Source organism: Varroa jacobsoni, unplaced genomic scaffold (genome assembly GCF_002532875.2).
Source record: "Varroa jacobsoni isolate VJ856 unplaced genomic scaffold, vjacob_1.0 scaffold_429, whole genome shotgun sequence".
Lineage (NCBI taxonomy): Eukaryota > Metazoa > Arthropoda > Arachnida > Mesostigmata > Varroidae > Varroa > Varroa jacobsoni.
The window spans coordinates 23,070-48,858 of record NW_019213331.1 but is presented as its reverse complement, the minus strand read 5'-3'; the positions used below and the strand labels follow the sequence as shown (position 1 = coordinate 48,858).

Below are 25,789 nucleotides of genomic sequence, written 5' to 3'. Positions count from 1 at the left end.
AAGTACAAACAATAGATTGGAGGACATAGTCATGATTTTTACATACCGATAAAGGGTATTGGTTATGGCGTAAAGCGAGGCTTGTCTTACAAGAACTCGAGCACGAGCGTTGCAACTGGGCACAGAAAGGAACGAACAACTTGTTAAGGAAAAGAAATAGGACTGGCTCGTTGCGCTATTGTTAAATGAAATAGAGAAAGTGTTCGAGAAGACTGCCAGCATGTCGACGAAACTGTGTACTGAGTCTTCACAGGAATCAGTGGCATCGATATAAGGCAGCTTGAAAGGTGGCAAATAGCTGAGCAGAAAATCTTCCGAGAACAGCCGAGAAAGCCACAAGAGAGAAATAATGGTTTTTACTAAAATAGTCGACTCAGTCGTGCTATACTCGACACCACTAGCATTATATGATCGAAAAGAACAAGGCGAAACTCCTTTAGATACAGAGGTTGTTAATAATAAAGGTCACAGAGACTGACAGAAAGGCGGAAATTTCAATGGCAATCACCATAACATGACTTTTAGCGTGGTCCAGACATAGCCAGCTGAAGAACAAGCAGCATTACGAAACCGAAAGGCAAAAGAAACCTACGAGGGACTGAGAAAGGGAGGATTGCCCGGACCGCTGATGGAGCAAACGAAAAAAAAAATAGCCAACGACGACCCTAAATAATAACAAAAGATAGAAGCTAAGAGAAAACGGTCGCACCATCAGTCTACCCGAATAACAATGAGCAAACGTTTCCGGTGGTTGTAGGGTCTGGAAGCATATGATTATCTTTTAGTGGAGACATGATTGAGGCCCTAAGTTAGGTTATGACGTTACGCCTATAAAAAAAAAGTTTACGTGGTAATGCAATGTTCTCTGCGTAATGTTTGCTTACCGTTTAGGGGATAGGTGGATTTACCAACACTGTGAACGTGGTCTGGCTGATGACAGGCAGCTGAATCCCTAATCAATTTTTCTGTCAAAGTAGGGGCAAACTGGATCTGCGCAATCCAAATACTGAATACATTTGTCTGATAGAACTGATTATAGCCTTAGATAATCGCAGTGGCAGTACTTCTCAAACTCGTTGCGTCGCGCATAATCGTCATTTCCTTTGACGTACTATTCGTCCCAATCATTTACTCGTCACGCAGTAACGCACTTAAAGCTTTTCGCAATCTTCACGAGCGTCACTTTATCGGGACACGACCGTTATTGAGTATCGACATAATTAATTAGTTAATTGAGGTCGCTGAAATGCTAACCCTTTGCCAACAAAGAGCCGTACAACAATTGGGAGAATAAAGTTACTCTTTAAGAATCACCGCGAGACCCATGAGTCTATATATCGTTCGTTGAAAACGTGAGTCATCTATTCTTTCTTACAAATACCAGAACGCTAAATATATGACAAATGTGGTTCCTGTCGTAGTTGATCTTCATTGCATCAGTTTAGGCTGAGATTGAAATCAATGGACCAATCTGCAGAGTTCACCGAACCTCAATTGCAGCCACTGTATCGGTAACTTAACTATTTTTCAATGACATGGATTTTTATAGTTTATAGCTACCATAGGTCTCTGTTAAACTGACTGATCTTTGAGTACCTTGCAGCATTCCTCTAGGTGAACTTTCTTGCCTCTATAGTACATGTTCGAAGAATTGTGGATGCGTTTTACCATTTCGATAGAAACTAGCCCTCCTATGACTATACCCGTGACGGTATATTTATTTGTATAATAAGCTTAGGAATACGTGAGATAATCTAAATTCGAAGCCAAGTAGAAAACTGAAACATTGCTTAAGAGCAGTTCTGGACGTAAAGCCCGAAAACACCTTTTGATTATACCTTGCTGTTCTTCTCAGGCTGATCCTCAGCTACATTCTTGCGGATCAGTTTTGAAAACCAGGCAGCAGCCTTTGGCCTATTGCAAAATAAAGTTGGAATTGAAACACGGGCAGCAGCGCACACGGGTCAGGCTATGTGGGATATTCTAAAAGGCGTTGCCTCATTTAATCAGCCAATTTTATTTCAGGAGATTAGCATTGACGCCCTCTTCCATTTAGAGTGAGTGTATATATTCACGAGAACTTGTTGAATATCGAAGGAAACGAAGAAAATATCCGGGATAGCTGAAGTACCGTCATTGCGGGAAGCGGGCCAATCGTTAATGAAATGCTTTCGCAGAAAAACCGATAAAGTTTAGAGGACGACCATAGAATTGTTGAATAGCCTGCAGTTTCGTTTGGGCTGGATATGATTTAGATAAATTGAAAGTAGGTGATACATTTGATCTTTCTAAATTAACACAGTTGCCTCTCTTTATTATAAACAAATATTTGAGTCTATTGAAAAAGCAACCAATATAAGCAGATTTATAATTGTTGATACAGATTTGTTAGTATAAAATCTCATTCTAAAAGGCAAACCAAGAAAGCTTGCCCACCGCCGAACGCGAAAGAAAAAATTCGTAGCGATTCCGGTCGACTAGTTTGTTAACTGCACGTAGGGCATACGAGTTGATTATTATGTTGACTAGCTGGCCCATTTCAAAGCTGCACTATATTCTTTAAAGGCCCAGAACGATCAGAACAAAAAATGCAGCCTCAGAGAAATAACGAAACGTCCAGTCTTCACGATAACCGATATGGGACAATTGAAATTCGCTACGCTCCAGTATCTACGAACCAGCTTTCATGTCTGATTTTACATTGCTTGTAATTTTCACAATATAAACATGCCATAAAATAGGTTACACCGAAGCAATTAGCTTTTGAAATTAATGGAAATTCCTAATCCAAAGACTCATAGAAACCTACGAAGTTGACCGCGGCTCAACGAATATTCAAGACCTTCTAAAGTTCGCCATTTATGCTTTTGGAGATAACACAAATTTAGACGCATTTGTTTGCTTTCACTTAGATACAGATTGACGACTTATTCGGTTTTCTTTCAAGAGCAATGAGGTATACAGAAATCAGCATGAGAATAACTTATCGGATAATTTGATCAGCTACCATTTGCGAGATCTCGACAGAAATTCTTCCCTGCATGCAAAAATAGTCCGAACCAAACCATCGAGGTAAATCTTTTCAACTGGAGAACTAATGTTTCCACTCTTCAGTATCGGCCTGAAGACCTACATTTTCCTGCTATAATAATTTGAGGCTTTTTCGTATCATTCGCCAGTGCACCTCTACCATAATTTATTTGACAACTTTCACTGTTATTGAATGTGACAGCTCCTCCCATAGGTAAAAAAACACAGCAATGCATTAGCAATTGTTTATCTGTCCTGTATATTTTTAGCGTAATTTAAATTGAATAATTTATTTTGCAAAATAACAATGTGTGCATGTAAAATTTTTAGAATTAATTTCAACAGAACTAGCCTCGAACATCAGGACACCCTATGTATACAGTATTTCCACTGTCCAGTGTGACCTTTAATAAGGGCACATAGAGCCGCCACTTTGGAGGCTATCGAGTAGGCTAGGATTTGAACTTCGTTCGGTGTAGCTTAGTGGGTAACGCATTTACTTGCTAATCTTAAGGACACGTGATGGTCCGGGGTCGAACCCGGGCATAGGCAGATGGACTTCGTTTTGTCGCGAGAGCCAGTCAGCCGTCTGAACGAATGCCTAACGGCGACACCTGACGTAAAGCTCGAAACATAGAGGCTAGGGAGTCCAGCACCATTGGAAGAAATTAAAAGCCCATACAGCAGGTTTTCAACGTTTAAGATTGTGCTGTTGGCCTATTGCTATTCTCGTAAAACCGTTCAACCTAACATGACTGCATGTGATATCACCTTAGGCATTGCCTCACCTTTTTTTTTTTGTTTCTTATATCTGATGGTGTTTGTAGCGCAAGCACAAAAATCTGTTTCTGAAACTCTAGAATTGCCGAATCATAATATTTTGCGAAAACCATATTAAATAATTGTCTAATAAATTAAAAAATATATTCCCATTTGTTTATATTTATAACGGTAAAAGTAAATCTAGGCCTCTATTTAAAGGCCGCTTAACATCGACTGAGAAATTGCGAAACTACCGCATCGAAACTAAGGTGCGACTACGCTGACTTCAAATTCGTAAAATCATTCGAAATTTAAAACGATTTCCATAGAAATTGGGACACATTTTTGCTACAGGGTCTGGCCATTTTTGGAAGCGGTACACTCGTACGCAAATAACATCCCTAGTGAGCTGTAACATATTCTTAGTTCAAGTTCAAGACGTTCAAGTTTCACTAGGAAAAAGCTTTACACTTGGCCTCGTTTCTTACAAACCAAATAATCGAATCATAAACGGAACAAATACATCGTCGAGAAATGTCTTATAATCAGTCTTATGTAGTTTATATATTTTTTTCCTTGGGCAGCTGCATTGATTTTTGGAACTCACCTGCAAATGAAACTTCGTAGCCATCTCGTACCGCAACTGTCAAATGCTTACAAAACTGCTTAACTGAACCCTTTTCAAGGACTATTTAATAGCTTTTATTCCAGGCTTGTGTTTTCGCATGTGTTAAAAACCAAATGACAAATTACACCTCCTATTACCACTGGGGATTACGAACGGTACTATAAAACCTAAGCATTACAAAGATACCAGTTGTACCTGGTTTGTTGATTTTAAGGGTTGTTTAATAAAGGATTGGGATAGTTTATTTGAAATTACGAAGAAAGAAAATAGTTGTGATTAATCAATAAAAATATGAAACATATTTATATCTGGTAGTAGGTTAATTTTTTCGTAAACCATTGCAAAATTTCTTACATTAGCTGAGTTCCAGTAGAGTGCTCACGTTTATCGTAAGTTTCCCTGCGTCTGAGATATTGTTCAGTCGATTCCGTAATGATATTACGGACAAACAAGACGTTTAAAGATTGTTTTCTGCTCAGAAGGCGATGGAAAATGCGCCTCAATAAAGCCTCTGCGTAATCTGCGATTGACAGCATATATAAGATGTCCTACAAAGATCCACAGTGCTTTATTGAATTGGAATGGAAAACCCAACTCAATGAAGTACCATGTCTTTAAAGAATATTTAATATAGAGGTTTATTGATAATCGACGAAGGAAGCAATGAACGCAGAACGAACAAGCAATGTGGAGGCGGTTGCCTAGCTCCTTTTTCACACTGCCATAAGACGTTCGATTTTGTCAGCCCAGGTGATCCTTTCTGATAGGCGCGCAGTTTATAATCTCGATGATTATGTGTATCAACTACTATTGAGTCTCAAGATGTACGCAATTCATACTTATACACGCCCGACTTAGGAGCATGCATTCCTTTCGATGTTCTCCAGGATCGTCTTCTCAGTGCCTTGCGCCTCTTCTTGTTCTTTAATGATATCACCCATCCCAGGAAGAATCTTAACCTGATCTTTTCAACTGGTTATACGTCTGGCTTCATCAATAGACCGAGTATTTCGAATTTTAGTGCCAAGACAAATTTTGGTCCTGTCAAAAATGAAAATGGTGTGCTAATCGCTGTTTGATTTTCAGCAGAGGAAAAAATGTGTGCACCCATTGTAAAAAATTTACGAAGTTAACTTGACGTCCTTCCTGTCTTTGCAGATCGACGAATTGCAGGAATTGGATCAGCGCCAGACGACACTTGCTTGTCTTAACAGACAAACAAAGTTTAAACTCTAGAGCTAAATACTGTTCCCCATCGGATCTGCTTTTTTATATTACGCATTCGTTAGCTCGCTAATAGCTTATAGATTGAATAGGTTTGCGTAAATCATTATAACAAACTTGGACCTACATAAATCAAAGTTCCGTAAAGAAGCTATTAAGCGTTTAATTGTATTTCCTAGATCTAAATCATTCTATTCTATTTTTACCTTGCCGTTTTCCTTTTACGCTGTTCTATTTCTACAGTTTTAGAATCCTTTTTTACCGTATCCTGCTTTCCGTTGTTGGACGTCGTATTACGTTTCCCTAAGTTTGAAGCTTTTTGCCTAAGCAAAATCGCTGCAATAATTCTAACTAAGCATATCATCTAGTAGTGACGTTTTATCTGTTGAAGTTCAGTCCATACCTGAGGTTAACTTTTCTACCTTACGATATCAGCAAAATGCAAGTAAGTCATCTATAATAATTATAAAATATTTAACTTGCTCTATTTAATTACTTGTAATCCTATAAGAGCAGTATACCGTTATGAAATTAGTACAGTCATTTCCTAGTTCCCGCATCAACCTACTGCTGTTAGGCATTTTTTGCTTTGATGTGTTTTAAACCTTTATATGTTTGGAAAATCTATGCGTTGACTCACCTGAGTAAAAATAATAATAATAACAAAAAAGGAGATAGATATTCGTTCTTTACTATTACTACGACAACCGAAACTAGACCTTTCGAGAAATATGGAAGGGATACGAGCGATTATACTTGGAACTTGATGTTTTAGCAGTGGAAAGAAATCGCTCGTACATGAGCCGCACAGTATTGCTTCAGATACCGATGACGTGGTGAGGCAATGTCTACGGTTTCCTCGACAGGCTTCAGTCTTAACTGCGCGTTTCCTTGCGTTGGGAAGCAGCTCCGTGTCAGCCGTTTCGTTACGAAGTAATAGTCAAAAATTCTATAGATTACACGGCTTTGGTGATAGCTAGGACGCCACACGACATCCGCAGTACTTTGCGCCTAATGAAAATCTCTAATGGCTTAAAGGTAAATATAAAATGTATGTACTCGCTTACGGCAATCGGTCCGGAATCGATCGTGTCACACGCATACCACGTATATGCGTACAGGAAGAAATTACTACGAGTGAACCTGGAAGCGTTGGCTTCCAAGCAAACACCTATGATAAGGTTAAGTATGTTGAACTTAAAGACACGTTCACAATAACGCCATTGGTTTGCTAGACCTTAGGCGTTTCGTAAACATCAACTTGATTTCATCTTTTATTTAACTTTAAAAGCTATCGAAACATTCAAGTGCATTTCATATTCGGTGCGGACGTCATGTCTAGAAGCTTTTTTTGAAAACAAGCATAAAAACACTGCTTCTCCAACAATTTTTAGCGAGATTAAAAATGCAGATTGATTTCTAATAAGAATTGTTATTGGTGTCTGACAATATAAGCAGAGCAAGGAGTAAATGATTTTGTGATATAGTCTAAGCCTAAACATAAGCCATATCTCCGTCCGAAATAATACTAGACAAAAACAAAAAGATCGTCAAAGATTTATGTATGGCCCAGTTGCATGAGAAGTGGGGCATATACATATATATATATATATATATTAAAAAAATTAAAAATCTGTCAGTCTTCTTTGTGATAATCTTTCGCTTCATATTAAAAGGTCCTTAAATCCTTCCTGTTTGAGCTTGAGTGGCCAGTCCTTCTGTACCCATCATATTTTCTAAAACATGTCGACAAATTAGCGTCTTCTTCTATCACTGATAAAATAAATACGTAACACTACATCTACTAATAAAGGAAATCTTAAACACTGGCTGATCAAGTTCTTCAACAGCAAACTTAGACTTCTCGGGAAGAAATGAATAACTTAGTTCAGAGATGGAGAAAGTTCATAGAAATGGTGGCGAATACAAAAATAGTGCTACCCTTTAGTCATGATTAGATATGATTATCTCTAATTGAATTCGTCATTTAATTTTCACCGTCTCTGCGCTTGGTCGTTTTACCTGCGCTGAATTAAATAATCTTTTTTCTTTAGTAAAATTGTTTCGCTATTTTGCTTTCCATTCATGAGTTTGTCGACAAAATACACCCTCGTAAGTAAAAAAAAGGTACGATTTTGTCTGACGTACGACGTATATGTTCACACATGTGTTTATCAATGCTCCCAATAAAAAAAAGTAGATACAGTTAATGAAACCCAATTTGACTTGAAAAGGGATGTTTATTGGCAATGTGAATCGGTCACATGGACAAACAAAGGTTACCATAGACTCTAAGGAATAGTTGTTTTAGTCTGACGGAATGTCTAGCCGCAGTAAAATTCGAAACGTTTTGTTTTACCTGACTGGAACATTAGGATTCCTTAAGACAATCAATAGACACATCGGTCGATTTGAATTCGGTTTCAAACATTTCACGCTTAGTATCACATTGTACCGCTGGGATCGTGGGTGTAAGCTCTTCGTTTTTCATAGAGTAACAGTTACAGGATAAATTTCAGTATAGAAGTTTTCGTAGAGAATTTTAGTACGATCATTGAATCGCTCGTGGCGAATGGTACGTGTCACAGCCGGGCGCGGATCAGTAAAGAAGACTTTTTCATGTAGATTAAGTGTGAGTGTTTAGTGCATTTCGAGTGTTTACGTATGGGACAAAATACCCATTGGAGATGGCGAAGACCTTGTCAAACGTTTACTTATCAATTCTAGACTATTGTAACATGGAATCATTCGTACTACATTATAATGTTAGTACGAAATTCCTATTTCAAGCTTAACTTGATTCCCGTAAGTTGGCGCAGGACCGATTTGAAGACTTTTCTCCCTTTTCAACAGGCCTTTTCAGTTTAGTTCCTGGGCGCGATGGAGCGTTTTCCAAATCGATACCTCGTCGTCACCAATACGCAAAAATCACAGCTATCCTTTTTGTAGCAGTGGAAGTTCTAGCTCGGAGTGGAGTGGAGAACAAGGAACAGGAGGAGGGTAGGGGGTAAGAATCACGCTTTGTTCCCTCCTCCCCGTCAAAGCCTCTCATGCGCAGCTAAGCAGACGACGTTCCCAATAGCAGATCGGGTCTTGCCCACACGGGTTCCGCGTCCTTATCTCCATTTATCGTTTTTGCGCTCGATGCTCCATGTACATGTACGCGCATGCGCGCATTCACCAGTGCATGCAGGCACTGGGCATTAATGCTCATGGACATAAACGGACGGATATCAATGTTTTACTAGTGATACATAGTCAGGCCTGTTTCTCCTCCTTATTTTTCTCGTACCCTTCGGGAACGCACACGTCTTTCCGGTGATTCTGACAGCGGTGGGCAGTCTGCGCTAAAGTTCACACGGTCCCGTTTACACAAACACAGACCAAAGAGCGCGGTGCCGTACGTCGCGCACGTATACGTAACCTTAAAAACAGACATACATGTACTCACACGCGCACTCACTCACACATAGACGCACAGGCCGAAAAGAGGAACGAAAAGGGTCCATCTTTCAAGTACACGCAAACGATAGGAAAGGAGGTGGTAAATGTGGTTGCGCTGGTGGTACAAGTAAGAATCCGCCACGAAGGGAGAATAGTGACAGGAGTATGCAGGCATGCAGCCACCCTGCGTAGACATCTGCATATTAGAGGTCTTGCGCACCTAGTACACAGACACCCGCTTACACACATGCAGTCAAGTGAAGAAGAAATGGAGGGCGCGGAAAGGGAGAAGTGGTAGAATGAAGCAGAGAAAAATAGTGGTTGTGGCAGATACTGCTGTGGCGGGACTGTCATCATCATCATCATCATCATCATCCTCTACGTCCTCCTCCTCCTCCTCCTCCTCTTCGTCGTCGTCGTCGTCGTCGTCCAACCCCGTTTTACGTCGCTAAACGTGAACTTACGCTTCTACGCGGCTATCCGTTTGCAATTGTGTGGGCTGCCTTGCCCGTTCTCGTACAGTCGTGGACAGCAGTAGTGGCAACGGCGGCGTCGCTGGGGGTTCGCACGCTCGTATTCAAAGACGCGACTAAACAACGTATGCATCGAGGTCGTTTTATGGCAGATAGGCGGATGTCCCTCCTCCACTAAACCAACGCTATTGTCAAAGGGGGAAGATGAACGCTGGCTACAGCGGCCGCAGCGGCAGTTACATTTCACCAGTGTGATCAAACCAGGCGTCAACAACGGTGGAAAAAAGATTTTGTGAAACAACAACCGCTAGGACTACTAACCTGCTATTGCTGCCGACAACAGTGGTCAGCTGCTGCGCTGCTACCACTTCTGGCCCACACGTTATAAAGCCTAAAGTCCTTGGTCATTGAAGACTTCCTAACAGTGAATCAAAAGTAAACGGTGAAAATAATTTCCCCGATAAAAGCTACAACTCGACTACTGAACAAAATCAGTTAACAGGAGCTACACGGGAACGAATAGGGCCGTTAAAGGAAATATCTTACATTTCGCTCCTTGTTAGGAGTTTGACTGTGTTCGATCACAGCCATTAATAAGGAAAGTGCGCTAAGTGTCTCTCGATTGGCACGGCATCTGAGCGCTCTGTGTGACTGAGTGCGTGTTGTCATAGCGTTGTTTTACATACGTCGTGGATAACGCAACTGAAAATGTACGTTGTAGATAATACGGCAGGGTATAGATAGATATACGACAGCATAGGACACAGTGAAATCGAAGCTTTGATTATAAGGGAAGCAGGAAGCAGGCAGCTCCTATTTCTATACTATATCATTTCAATCTAATGGAGAACTAAACAAAAAAGAAACAAGCTAGAGCGAAAACGCTGAGACGGATCCTAAGCGCAGTGGTGCGGGCATATCGTCAGCAACTGCAGAAGTAACGCAATGAATGAATAAGCGCTACTGCTGTTGATGCGTCGTTGTATGCAGTGGCACTGATCGCGGTAATCGCTTTATATCGTTATTGTTGCCCTCATCAAATGAAGGCACATGAGAATTGATGGGGCGCCGGCGGTGACAACCTGCTCCGCTCGACCTTGAAAAGATCGAAGTGGCGCAAAAAGTAAACAAAACCACTAACCGTTGGTCGGCACTTCAACAACTAACGAGTGACTATCCACTATAGTCGTAACGTTATTTACACCAGCACCCTTATAGCGTGCATATGTGGTGGATGTATAATAAACAACACAAGGAACAATAACATCAACACTATTTTTAATCCTTGGCCACCATCATCACGTTGTCCGTCACCTCCATCTGGGTGTCAATCATTACTTGTGTTAGTGCTGTTCGATCAGAAGACTGATCGATTCAAATGCGCAGATTCCCCTCAAGCAATAATAACAACAAAATGTTACTATACGGTATGCTAGCCGCGGCGGCGTTGATTGTCTCACTATCGGGAACCGGTAAGTAAATTTGCCATGAATTTGTTCGATAATAAAATGTCTAATTTTAATCTTAAATGCCAAAGTTAGGAATATACTGTTAGATCTCCAAAGGTGCAATTTGACTGGTGTATACAGATTGTCTCGATACTTGAAACCAATTTTTGAGCAAAAGATAGGACTCGGTAAATAGACAAAGCATTTTTTACAATGGGACCATAAGTCCTTAATGTTTATGCTATCGCCAAAATTTAGAATTTATAAAAAAGTAGATGAAAATTACAATTGCATAAGACAGAAAATTTCCTGCTTTTTTCAACTTATATTTCAAGTAGTTGAACAAAAGATAGCCAGTAGTAATAAGTAAATAATAATTTTAATTCCCGAGGTTCTGCCTTTTGGTCATAGAGTGAAAGTGCTTAAAAGTTTTCTAAGAGTTAAATGAACTTGCAGAAAGCCATAGATCACATAAAAGCCAAAAAACATAGAGAGTGAAGAGTAATAAAGAAACATTATTCAAATGCTATCGAGTATCTTAGTAAAACTACAGTTAACTTCTTTAAACTTGATCAACTTATTTTGTAGAACAATGGCTCTGTAACATGCCTGACACCGACAATAAAAAAGCGATCATTATTTCCAACGGTATCAGGCATCTCGAAGCCTGCAACCGAAAAAGTCAACTGGTTCAACATATTTTGATCTTGCTGTGCACGAAAATTGGGGATCATTCGATTAATGCCGGAGGTTTGTTTTTATATATATATATATATATATATATATTTAAGTGTATCTATAAGTTATTAGTCTGCAGCATTATTACTTATTGATGTTATTCAGCTCATATTGAAAGGGCACTAGTTGAGTTAGGATTTTGCGATCATTATTATTCCTGTTTCATTCGGTTTATCTATACTTGTATACGAAGTTGTCTGTATTAGCAGTAGGTCGACCACATTGGATTGGTCAGCTAGCAATCTATAACATAATCGTGCGTCCTACGAAGTGACCCCATCTATCTCTTACCACATAACTGACACGTGCTGAAGTAAGCTGATGGATGCGCAGAAACAAAAATATGTCTAATCATTAAATATCTATGAAGTGGCATTCCTGTTTGGAAAAGGTTTAGAGAGGAACGTTCAGCTTCGCAGTAATCGAAAACAATCTTCGACGAACTGGCTATTTGTATACGTGTTTAAGTATTCAGCGCTATCTCGAATCCACTTCAGGATCGATTTTCCGCCATAATTTTCCGAGGACTAACGCACTATGTCTGTTACGGAGTGCCTACGTGTTCCATGATGTACTACTATTAGCAGGTTCAACGGCATATAGAACGAATGGAGCCAGGATTTCGAGTTCATAACTTGAGGTCCGGCCGAGCAGATTAGCTGGATTCAGTATAGTCTCGATCCCGCACCATTTGGTTCGGCCTTATGCGGTCCAATGTGTGTGCTCAAAACGGATCGTCTGCAAGAACAAAAGACAGAAGGTAGAACTTGTTTGTGAGGCTCGCCCTTTATATATCATAGATAAGAATAGGAGGATGTCGTGGATGTAGCGGTCTCCGCATTGACAACTTCATATGAACCTTTGTCTCTTCCTTTCGTGGCTTCCTTATTAATACAGAGTTAGACTATTATTGCTGAAACTCGCTGAAACTATATTGCTCGCATCTAAACAACGGAATCGTCAAGTACGCTCCCTCGGCTTCTGTTCTTCCAGATCAGCTTAGGAGGTCATGAAACCGTTCTTGGTTAACAACCGACAGGCTCTTATATTTAAATGGCTCCGGGTTTGTTTTCTCACAAGGTCGCCAGAGGAGATACGTTGACGCGAAGGCAACAACGCAAGCTTTCCAAGGTGACGCGCAGTGAAAGTAAAAATGCATGTTTACGCAGGGCCTATTATGCCTATTGTCATCACCTTTACACATGAGGTTGTCGAATTGGTATTGAATGTTTTTCTGGCTGGATGGCTTTGAAACCAAAGTCATTTAAATGATGAGATTTGCCAGTAACAGATGTTCTAAAATTGTCGGAAGGCTTTCAGTCAAACTTTAGATAGTGTCTTGAAAATGAGTGAAATTTCTGAAAAATCGCAAGATTTTACAATATATTACGATACAGGCATAAATGCTGTCTAGGCTCATAAAAAATGTTTCTGTTTATGATCAGGATATCTTATTGGAGGAAACAACCTAAAAAAGGTTGTGTGATTGTTGTTTTTGGAAGTTCTAATGTCGAATGATAGTGGCCTACTAATTATAGAAGAAGTTAATGAAATTATTACAAAAACTGAGCAGGACAGGAACCTGAAGGATCACGATATCATCAGAGAACTTAACATCGACCACCAAAGTTTTAAGTAACTTGAGAACGTTGACTACCAGAAAAAGGTCAATACTTTGGCGTCAAATTGGCGCGAAAGAATTCTACAGGAACGCAACGAAGTCCAGATATTTTTTAAAACATATGATTAGGACTGATGAAAAGTGAATACAAAGGTGTGCTTTTTAATCTGTAGTAAAGTACAACCCAGGCTGATACCAAGGACGTTGATGGTACGCGCTGGGTTGGATTAGAGAACAACCGTGCACTGAGTTTCCGCCGCCTGGTAAAAATTAATTTCAACCTTTGCTGTCAACGACTAATAAAATTAGAGTAAATGATTGAAGAAAATCGGCCAAACCAGTAAACAGAACAGGGGCCATCTTCCACTTTGGCGATGCCAGACCACGCACGTTTTTCGAAACCTAGGAAAATCAATACATCCGCCGTACGGTCTCGTTATTATAGCGCTATTAAGCTAGCTGGTATTTATCTACAAAAATTTCTTAAAAGTTAATTTAGTTCTAATGGATAAACGCAAAAGGCAGTTGTAACAGTTTTTCGCCCAAATACTATAGAAGTGTTTTATGTTGCTGGGTATCAAAAAAAAAAATGGGAAAAGGTCAAAACGGTCAGTTAAACATCTCAGTTCTTTGCTAAAGTTCAGTATCCTATATCCTTATAGTAAAGGTATTGCTTGATTGGCATAGGTAAATCTGTAGGACTTGTTGACGTTTGCTTTTACTTAGTGCGCTTTCTGTATGGCCTAGCATTTGACCCCCATGCGCTTCCACAGCTGAGCTTGCGCCTGGCTTGCATGGTGTTTTTTTTTTGACAGTCTAAACTCTTCGTTAGAGTAAAATAAGCTTACGTGCGTGAAGCCAAATACGAGCATTTGTTAACTCCATAACACTAAGCGATCACTTTTTTTTAGCTTTGGATCTCAGCTCCCTAAAACAATTATGAAACGTTCTAATCAACCTTCGTTAGCTTACGTAGGGCAGTGAACGAAGAAATACAAAGCTTCGCCGGATGAACAATATAACCGTAGCGTTTGAGCTTCCTATTTTGCACCGTCTGCCACACGATTGAATAATATGGACGTCGATCTTATGGCAAAAAAAGAGTATAAAAGTGTAGACGTTGCCCATTTGCTTACTGCATTGAAATTACTTCCACTGGCTGCGCGTGTCTGGTATGAATATTTATCAAAGCAATATGTATAGAGATAGCCGGACCCGCCATGGCTACGCCAGTGTATGCGGATTTACGGTGTGGTAGAAATTTTTAAACATGCACGGAGTATGAGCATGCAGAAGGTTAGTAGGGAGATGTGGCTTCATCAAAAATGTTAAATGATTATTAATGAATAAATAAATATGAAAGTTACTGAGTAGCAGAAAGGAGAGCTGAAAATGCTCACGATTGCGAGGCTATTATAATTCTAGTCTCGTGTCCGAACTATGTAGCAACTTCTAGCAGTTGCTACATAGCAGGAACTTAGCATTTTTTTCATGAATTAATATTTAACGTAATATTCAGTTTGGTGCCTTTCTAAACACTTGCATGGTAAGATACAAGCAGATGTAAAAAATAAGTAATGGATGAACCTTCGAAATAAGGGCACGTTCTCAGCATCATTGATTATCGCCTGTGTCACCAATTTGAGTGTTTGCGAGAAAAATGCCAAACCTAGGCCGCTGAAGCAAAACTTGGGTCTTTTTAACTGCTAGTTTACCAATAGGTTTTGTTTGAGGGACTACCGGAACCTCACTTTTCAAGTTTCATGTTGAATTTTACGTCGGGTATCGCTCCCAGACGGCTGCACGAAATGATGTGTATCTATACTCGGGTTCGAACCCGATGGTGGTGGTGGTGGTGACTCGGTGGCTCGTAAGTGACCAATGTGTGAATATTGCTCAACTTAACAGTTGGCTTATGTGTAATTTAAACACAGCATTTATTTGAGGAAGAATAATAATTCGTAAACTCATCAGGCGTAAACTTTCTAATCGACAACCAACGTAAGGGAATTCAACCAAAAGCTGGCAGACTTCTAGCATGCTCAAGACAGCTGCCGTTGCTAATAGTCAGTGCTCGAAAGAAACTGAAGGTCAGTTGCGGCAGAACATCGAAACAGTGCTGTGACGAAACTCAAATGAAGTCAATGCTCGAATTCTGAATGCAGCGGTATGGAGGCTCGATAATTGCCATCAGGATTAATTGTTAGTCTATAGCGGTTTTTGAAAGGTCTACACAGAACCCTGTCACAAACACGATACAAAACCTAGAAAATAAGAATCGAAGATCGAGCGCGTGTTTGCTCTACCGTCGTTGATTCAAAAGTAAGGTGAAATAAAACACCCAAGGAGATGCGTTTCGACATAAAAGCAAAGCTACCCGAGGTGGATGATTGCACCTATATCTTTTTATTGGCCGACTCTCGACCTGGAGTACTTCATAGGTTTCCAGCTGTAAAGTTTTTCGGATAGTACCATGAGTAGCCATGAGACGGCGTTCTCGTTTTCGCAGTCTTCATGTATCCCTCCAGCGTTATTTGTAATCTTTCTCCATTCATCCACCCATTAAAGCTCTTTCGAGAAAAATTCTTTGCACGGATGCGCAGGTCTGAACGAGCGACTCATGCCAAATCAGCTTACGTCTCCTTGCCAGCCTTGCTACTGCCTTAGGCACTACTAGGATACGAAGAATTTGCTAGATGGCAATTCTCACCACGGGCTTATTGAAAGGATAGCCGAGACTTCCGATGTCGACATGCGAACTCAATGCGTCAGACATAGCAGTGTCGCTAGAGAAGATGAATGCCAAAATGGCCAATTCGATTAACCTATTTCGTGTTAAACCCACTTCGTTCGGGTATCCTTTTATGGTAAATAATCAGGACTGTACTTGCATACCTGTATTTAAAGATGGGTCTAGGCGGTTGGGCAAGAGCAACATCTAGGTTACGAGGATTTGTAGTGCGCTACACGTTTGATTGGTGTGGTTACGTTACATGCTAATAAGAAGCTGCGCTCAGCTCGCAAGATTGCGGGAATAACGTTTTGTAGAGTGGCGACTCGTTGGAGATCGTTCTGCACGCAATTTCCCCTAAGGTAACCGCGAAAGCTAATGTCACGAGTGCTCGCTCGAACCAATTCGTAGCTAATCCGTGTAAAACAATCCAACAAAAAAAAAGAAGACTTAAAAAGACAGAACTCGGAGGACGAAAAAAAGAGAACAGTACCTGTGGAAATATAGGATAAACAGAATGTTGTTTCATTTAGCTGTGTAACATTGCAGCAAGAAATATATAACATGGATTGCAAAGTGAACAGAATGAGGATATTATCTTTACGACAGGTATTCAAGGACATGTAGGTCTGCGGCTATTGGCGGATGCAAACATTTACCGAGCCTACAGTAATAGAATACAATAGAGCTGCATGCAGACCTGTAGCTGGACGCCATTAGGGATCTGTTGATAGATCTGAGCGGGCTTAAAGGAAAACAACGAACAGTACTGGAAGCTGGGTATCAATCGACGTCCATCTAAGTAATAATACTGCGTGATATCAGCAAAGGTTACTGAATCAAATTATTTGGGTTAAATGATAGAAATTATAGGGTACAAGACTGGTAAGAGAGACGGAGCGGGGTCAGACTCCAAGGCCTCGCCTGGATCCTAAAACAACGGAGAGAGAGAGAGAGAGAGAGAGAGAGAGAGAGAGAGAGCGAGAGAGAGCGAAAGACAAAAGGAAAATCAATGATGAAAAAAATAAACAGAGTTTGGCCTACACATGGAAAAGAGAGAGGAGAATTGGGAAGCTAGTTCTAGGGCGATTCATAAATCTAGCAAATTTCGACGCGACATGGTAGAGGTGCCAGAAATAGTTTATAGAAAAAGCTGAGGTAATCCAGGCTGAGCTAGAATCACAAAGCAAACGTCAATGAGTTGCACCCCTGACGGTCTGGTAGTAATGTATTTGTCTACTAAACTCAGTTACGTGAAATGGCCTAGATCAAAATCGAGCGTGATTAATGCTCATTGCATGGTGGGAAGCACCCGTTCAAATCAGTGGTTTACGGGAGCTGCACTGCCCAACAAAAACTTCGAAATAAAAAAAAAAATAAAAAAAATACGAAAATCGATACCAATGAATAGGACATAGTTGATATGGGAGCTTGGAAGCGAACTCATCAAAATATCAAAAAATTATATGAGGAGTAAAAAATAATCAGCAAAGAATAGGAAGTAGAGTAAAATTTGGTTCGAAGCATAAGATAGCCATTCCTAAGAGAGTGGTTACAAGTCTAAAGAACAACAGGAAGATAAATGCAGTCGGCAAGTGCAATGGAAACGATAATGATGTGGCCTGTTAAGAGATGTGTCATATTTAGACGGCCATTTAGATGAGAAGCCACTCTGATGTCGTCTAAAATGGACATTTCTGATGGATATTTTAAAACTTTAATAAAAAAAAAATGACCTCTATTATTTTTTCAGTTCTACGCTGAATAAAACCCAGCATTAGTCACTTGAGTACGGTCAGTTAGCCACAAATGATAAAAATATATAGATACGCGTTTATTCAATGGAAAACTGGTAGCATTCCGTGCTCTTGCCATATAAGGTCACTGGTACAATCATGAGACAGACGAGGTGTATTGCGGCGCTCTGGGAAAAGAACCACGCCGTCTGTGTTCTTCTGACGCTTTTTCTTACGTGCCCCATGTTGCAACTTGCGGGGCAAAACAAAGTCAGTCCTGGGTAGTAACAATGCTTCACATATTCGGAGGGTGACGGAGAGAGTTGCTAGTGACGCTGCTCTTCAGAAGGCTAGTACTAGAAATATCATTGTAAACTGGTATCGGCTTAGACAGATAATGTAATCTACCAAGACTACAAGTAGACATCAAAGATTAAGTTAACCTATAGTAAAATGAGGTGACAAATTCAACCTGTCCTGTTTCAAGAATTTTAGGAAAAGTCCTTGCTATTACGATGAAGAAACTAAACAGGCAGAAAAAGCATTTTAGTTATTGTTTTATAGTTAAGAATTTTGGTAGACTTTTATCAAAATAGGGATCATTCCTTTGCACAATAGTAAAGTTCTACGTGTCGAGAATTCTAAAACATAAGCTTTAAGCGCTCAGCCGTTAAGCCAGTTTTTTTTGTTTCCACATAACGGTGGACTGAATACCAGTCCCGTCGCATGATACTTTAAAAACGGAAGTGAAAAGTTGACTAATATACCAACAAGTAGAAGCACGTGTATCGATATTAGCTGCCCAACAAGGTACTGAAACAATGTTTCTGAGGAACAGTTTTGACAGTCAAAGAGAAAAATCATTTATTTGAGCTCTCCGTGCTCCGTCTGAGGTGGTTACGCTAGTTAACAATGAGATGCGTCGTGTCCTGTATTTTCTCTGAATTCTCGAATAAGCTGATAAAAAGGCAAAAAACGTCTGATTCCTTGACAGACTTCATTAAAGTTCACAGATACCCTTTTAAAATAATACGAGATATTCCTATCACTTTTAAGCTAAATACTTTCTCTGATTAAGTTTTGTTGTGAAACTGAGTTTTCAATGACCATCTTAAGCTACTGCCATAAAAACATAGTGAAAATACGTATCCCGTTATTGCTAAATAGCAGAAGTCAATACCTAAAGGAATGCGTCGCACTGCAAATGTTTGCCTTTCCAAGGCCTACATAATGTTTAAGCCGGAGTTTCTGTTTAAAAAAAGGCATCTTATTTTGAATGTTTTCTAGTATCTTTTTAATACATTATCTCAACAAACGCTTACCTCGGCTTCTTTCGGTTGGACCTATTATTCGTCCTAACCGTAAGCTTTTGTTTTCGAATTCTATGGAAAAGAAGCTCTAAAGGTGTTAAAAGGCAACTATACCGTACATTGTAATCGGAATATTTTCGGAACAACGCGGACGGTTCGACAGAAAATTTTTTTTTGCCCAATCCCAATAAAAGACGAAATGTTGAGGGCAAAGATGGCGGATTATAGGTGCACTGTGATCAAGGAGTTCTCTTCTCTACTGAAGTTGCATAGTGCCCCAAACGCTCTTTGTATCCTTGTATGTCTGGTTCGCTTTGCACAAAGCTAAACGTGTTCTTTCTCGTTTAGAGTAATTCGTTCGAGCTTTTTCCACATACAGAACTAATTGTCCATATATTCAAGGCCGCAGCATAATACGCCATTAATCCGGACACGCAAAAAATGTATTTACCTAAACGGCAGGCTACGCAGCGTGATAATCTGCTTTTTGTCGGGGCGCGTCCAGTGACAACGTGCCATTTATAATCCTGTGCTTATACCTTGACAGGTTGGATCTTTTACAAAAATAGTAGCTAGATACGACCGTTATTGGGAAAGAGCCTATAAATATTGCTCGTTATAGAAAAACGTTAATGCGTCCTAAAATACGTAAATCAAATTAACATCGAATCTACATAATAGGTATCGCAGAGACGACGAATTATAGAGAGAACCTCTTCATTCCTCAGCTAGAGAGAACGTTCTATGTATGTTGTCTAGCTAGAGTGTTAAGGGACGATCTCATCAGGACATGCTACTAGGAGTGGTTGCAAACAGGGAAAAGTTTAATGATATAATATAATCTTGCGTAGGCCAACTGCCAAAACCGTCTCTTTGTTCTAACGTTGTTTATTATTACAATTAATTTATATTTTGAAATTTTCATTGTCAAATATTGTTTAACCCAATAAAGGGGCTATTGCCTGATTGGGGTCATACGCTTAAAGCAACCTCTGACCTTTGGATAAAAATGGAGGGCCAGCTGAGTTTATATTTAGATTTTTTTTTTTTTTCGTTTGAATTGACTTAAACTTCATAGTTCCGCGAAACTATCGTCACGGACTGAATTATCATATTGGAGAATGTTACTATATACGAAAAGTAGAGATTTTCCAGACAGCAATTGGTAACGGAATGGGAAACTTTAGCTTATTTATAATATAGACAAATTAATTTCACAAACGCAGAGATTTCTGAAGAATCTTATTTGGAGTTTTATCTAGATTTATCAGACACTTAGACATTATAAATGTTATCAAATTAGGTCAATCAATATAACGTCACGATCATGGTTGAACCGCAAATTGGCGCCTACAGAACAGGCTCGACTCGATTTAGTCTAACGAAAAAGACTTTCGCTGAAACAAGTCGGCTCCAGCCCGTACCTCTCAAGAACAAATAATCATCAGAGAATTATCTATGTAGCGCCTGTGATACCTCAAACTATGCTACTGGGTTGGTCAATACCGTATGGCGTGCTGGAAGCATTCGGTTTTTGGCCGTCCGTAGTGTTTCATAGCGCTGAACTCGCCACAGAAAAAGTTGAACCTGAGCTGAAATCTCCCTACGAAGCGAACGACAAATTAAATATATTTCTTTTTTATTGACATATGTTCGGTTTATATCTGTTTTGGCGGAAGAACGCCAATGTCTAACGAAGACCTAACCTAACCTAACCTAACCTATCTCGTGGCAGATGTTATAGTTTAATGGAGCGGTTAATGGGCCTTCAGTGATCCGAATGGGTTGGAAGTATTTCTCTGACTACATTGTCAGCATGAACATGTTCGCTCAAATTGCAGCTAAATATAGTAAATAATTATTAGACCATATTGTTACCTTGTCTTTTCAAAGGTGGCTAAAGAAAACCACAAATAAGTCTAGTAAAACTCGCCCGAAGTAATGTCTAACAGCTTAAAAGACGAGCGTGCGATAGGCCAGTACCGTTAAATCTGAAGCGGGCATTTGTGAAGAAGGCCAAGCTCTCGAATGAGCAAAGGATTTGATAGCGTTAGTGGGCCATTGTCGCAACCCAGATGAACTACCGTCATTTAACTCCAATTATACGATGTCGGAACGAGAAACTTCATAGCACATTGAGACAGGATGCTGAGCAGCCAGTGGCATAAAAAATGCGCCAAAAAGCCGGGCGCTGCATACACTGCGCGACAAGATCACAGTCACTCGATCTTTCAAATCGGAACTACTAGTTATTCTAGACTCGAAAAGGAAACTACCGTTAACAAAACAGGGTAACATCTACAGAGGTCTACGCAAAGCAGTTACAACAAAGACCAAATTTATCTTATAACGGGCAATCTAGTGTAGACTGTTAGTATGATACAACACTGAGTGCAAGCGTGTATCACTGAAAAATATCCGGTGTTTCCAATGAAAACATTTTCTTTCGACACTGTTACAACGCTAGCGACAAATTATACACAATATGTCAATGAGGTAGAACTATAATATATACGGGTTGAAATGAAGCGTTAATATTGTAATACGCAACGAACTCTAATAACATACTGTAACTGCGTGAAAATTGAAGTTACTAATAAGCAGAACAAATGATGTGAATGATGATGGTTCCAGCATTGGCTACCGATGATGAACCTTTGCGGTGCTACCAATGTCGCGTCGAGAAGAACGAAGATTGCACGGACGAGTATCTACGCGAGTGCCCGACTGACCAAGCCTACGACGTCTGCATGGTCAGCGTGATTAACAATGGTAGGTTCCTGTGTACATTCGATTATGTATGTATTGCTTACATTAGAAGCGCTTGATTTTGATAACTATATGCTTATGTTAACGGCACATCGATGTGTTCAGGTAAGAAATGTTTCTATAGTGAGGCATCACAGAGGTATTCGGGAAACAACATAAAGGACTCGATCACAAAAGCCCTAAAAGTTACACTGCTTGTTTTTATTTGTTGCTACCAAATTCTTATTAACACTCGTGATTTTGAGACGTCGATTTCGAAGAGGGTTTATGGTCACTTAGGTAACGATAAATAGCAAATAGTAAGCATTTCAACAATAAGACATGGAATAACAATTAAAAGTCGGATATAAGTTTTAATAAAATCCTACTTATCGGGTTTGAACTTGAACCATTTTAATTTTCCATCGGACGTGAAATGCAGCGCTTCGTTCAAATTCGGGTAATAAATTTATTTACCATATGTTCGTCGTTGCTCTTCACGACTTTCTTTCATCTCTAAACCAACTTATCTATTCTTTCATGCCAGAAGCTTCTGGGTGCCATGCTGAAGGATTATTTAAATGGGTTTTGAAGTCCTTCTCACTGTCAAATGAACGGTTTCGAGGCAATCGGAAAAAGTGATAATCCGTTGGAGCGAGGTCTGAAATATATGGTGGGTGCAGAACAACTTAACACTTAAGCTTTTGCAAAATGCTTCTCGCAATATTTCCCATGGCATTGCCGTGATTTTGCTTCGTGCATCAAGTTTTTCCTTGGATAGTTCGTTCGCCCCATATGGCTAGGCCGGATACAGATCCTTATTGACCAGCTTGTTCTTTTAAAGCGTTTTTAGTGTATAAGATCCCTGCAGTGTTACCGAAAGCCAATCGTCATTGTTTTAAATTAGAGATTCAGCTCAACTCTGGGTACACGTATCTCTCGGAGCTACATATTCGTTTTACTGCTTTGTGCCGAACTGGGGATACTACTTCTCGTCACCGATGACAACTCTGTGTAGAATCATGTGATTTGTTAAATCTCAATAGGAAGCGCTGTTTCCTTACGCTTTATTCATCGTACATTTAGGCTTTTAATTTCTTTAAACCCAAAGAGTCCGTTGTGATAGTCCACTAAGTTATAGAGTCTGCGCCGTACACAAGCAAATATCTTACCTTGAAGTGGCGTATTTTACTCTCGGTGGAGGCGATATAGGGTAAATGTCAAAGAAACACACTTTTCTTCCTTTGGGAAATTAATCTCTAAGGCCTAAACCAGAGATAAAATTAAATTTTTCCCCATTTCTACAAATTCACAACGAATTAACAAAGCAGAGAGCGTTTTTGAATGATATGTGACTATACAGGAATCGTGGAGAGGTAACAAAAGAAAAGGGAACAAAAAAGGAAACCACTTATGTCCTAATCTAGTATTCACCAGAGTAACAGCATACACTCTTTCGCTTGGACTTAACATATTTCATACCAATTGCAGTTCTACAATGTGAAGAAGAATCACATAACTCTATCAATTACCAAAAAAAGTCCGATGCTTTTTAAGATAAACTGATCCCTATTTCCAAAGATAATTACTTAAATAATTACGTATATTAAGCACGAAGCACAAAAGGAAAAAAAGCTTCAGTTGAAATAAGGACTGCTACTGAGATTTTAGGCGACGTTGACATTCCTATAAGAAATTTTTTCCACAATCTTTATATATAGGCCAAACATGAGCTTCATCTCTTGTATTCATTACAGTTCGTGGTATTTTTTTACACTCCCATCAAAAAAGGATGCCCCAGGCAAAAACATCTGTATTTACATCGACCACCTTTAGTACGTTAGAAGTGTTCCCGAAGACATGATGCATGCGACTTGCAGATCGAGTTTTGCATTTTCGATTTGCGCCTCTGGATTATAGTATCTTTCGTATATTGTATATAGGTCTCGTTACGGTATTGTACAAACAATCAAGACTCAAGATTTTCAACATTTCTTCCCCACTAATTATGTGCAATTGGAAGTACACACAGGTAGTTAATTTTGGAAACTTCGGTCTTTTCTTTGCATACTCGGCGCTGTATATCTATAAAAAAAAAAAAAAAAAAAAAGCTATATGGTTTTTTTTGCTTCTGTATTATTAATTTTATCTACAACGTTAATTTTTGTTGCTGAAAAACAGTATTTGCGCCTCACTAGAAAGCGTATTTCACCTGGGTTAGCTGTATCTGTACATTACGCAAACATTAATAAAGTCCAATATTTGCTTATATAATTTTGTCAGAGAAAAGTTAGTTTCTGCGTCAAAAGTTCAGTGAGATATCGACCCTAAGAACGATATAAGAACTACATACAATGAGATTTCTTGGACAAATTATTGAACTTTGTTTATTTTAACTATGCTGTAAAACCTCGATCGATGCACGTAAATGAAGCCGTTTTTTTTTCCAATACTGCCTTTTCGTTTGTTGATTTGTTCGGTGCCTCAGGTCAGATACGCAAATGTCATACCAAAAAAAGTTAACAGATCGTCCTTATAATTCATAAGGAAAAATCACGTAAGTACGCCTGTTTGGTGTATTCGGTGCGGGCTCGCCTATACAAAGTCTTATATAGGGTTATTATAGAATTGATTTATTAAAATTGTGTTAAAATTGAAAAAAGCTAGAAAAAATGTAACGACATAAGGTCTTACGTTTCATCTGCCTCGATTTTCTTTAAATAGGATAAATACAGCCTTATGAGTCATTTCGTTTTAAGAACTTCGAAATTTCTTGATTTTGATTTTCTTGTAGAAATTTTCGAAATCGACCTAATATCAAGCAGAAAAACTTTCGTTCAACAGGTTTTCTGATTTCATACTTTTAAAATTCGATATTTTATTGGATTGCTTCAGGTTACTTATATTTGGACATAATTACTTTGCGGTACATCCGCTATTGTTAAAAATCTCACTATAATTACATTTCCTATCTTTAACCAAAAATCAATAACAATACATATTTCAATATTTACTACTTTTATTTACTTTCTTTTGGAAAAATATCTTTGTATTGTTCCGTCTTTCGCTTTATTCATCGTCTGGGCAATAGTACTATGAAAATCTATTGAAAATGTTAGGTATTTTTTTAAAATTTCGGGAATTTTATAAATTCTAGGCACTTTCAAAGGTACCAAAATATATTGACAGTCTACTATGAATAGTGTAGTATTATAGCATTGTTGTTAAATTGAAAAAAATCATCCATAATATAAGTGAAAAATTTAACTTGTAAATATACGTGTGAAGATGCATCTTCAACAAATCTTGGACATGCTATTCTGCAAAAATTCTATGATAGATACACTGAGTGATAATTGTGTTTACTACCAAATGAGCTTGTCTCGAAAGGTGTCAGTATTTGCCCTTATTTCTGATTCGAAACTAAGAAATCTATCAAGTGATACTAGTTACATTTCTTTTCCGTAAAAAAAAAAGTCAAAGTTCATTTTGTGCGATTTAAAACGGTAGCAGTTTAAACAAGCTGATACTGCCAGTACGAGATCGGCATTATAAGTTTTACCCCAAGCTATATTTCTTTACGTTTATCCAAAACAAATTTACAACTTTTTTTTGTATATTGATTGTAAGTTTTGCTTCTAGTTATATGAGTTAAATGATTCTATTACCCGTATAATAAATTACCATATCTGTTAATCCAATTAGTTTCTTGCAATTTCGTTACAGAAATCACTCTCCGGAAAAACCGAGCTGAGAAAATACATACAAATAGGTTAGGAATCCGAAAATCGACTTTCCTTTTCCGCCTAGACAGAAATCTACAATTTTCTTCGTCTTATTAGATTACTTCTGATTATTTTGATTTTCGGGAAGTTTTTCATTTTTTGTATTTTAGT

The 25,789-nt window shown here is 39.0% G+C and overlaps 1 protein-coding gene across 2 annotated transcripts in view; it reads left to right on the top strand.

Moving 5' to 3' along the window:
* Positions 1-25,789, top strand: part of LOC111260337 (uncharacterized) — a 55,533-nt gene that overhangs the window by 17,379 nt on the left and 12,365 nt on the right. For both annotated transcript variants that reach the window (XM_086968272.1, XM_086968271.1), the window contains 2 exons: positions 5,579-11,033; positions 21,780-21,917. In XM_086968272.1, the coding sequence (XP_086824398.1) occupies positions 10,940-11,033; positions 21,780-21,917 (232 nt within the window). In that variant the 5' untranslated portion in view covers positions 5,579-10,939. The remainder of the gene's footprint in view (positions 1-5,578; positions 11,034-21,779; positions 21,918-25,789) is intronic.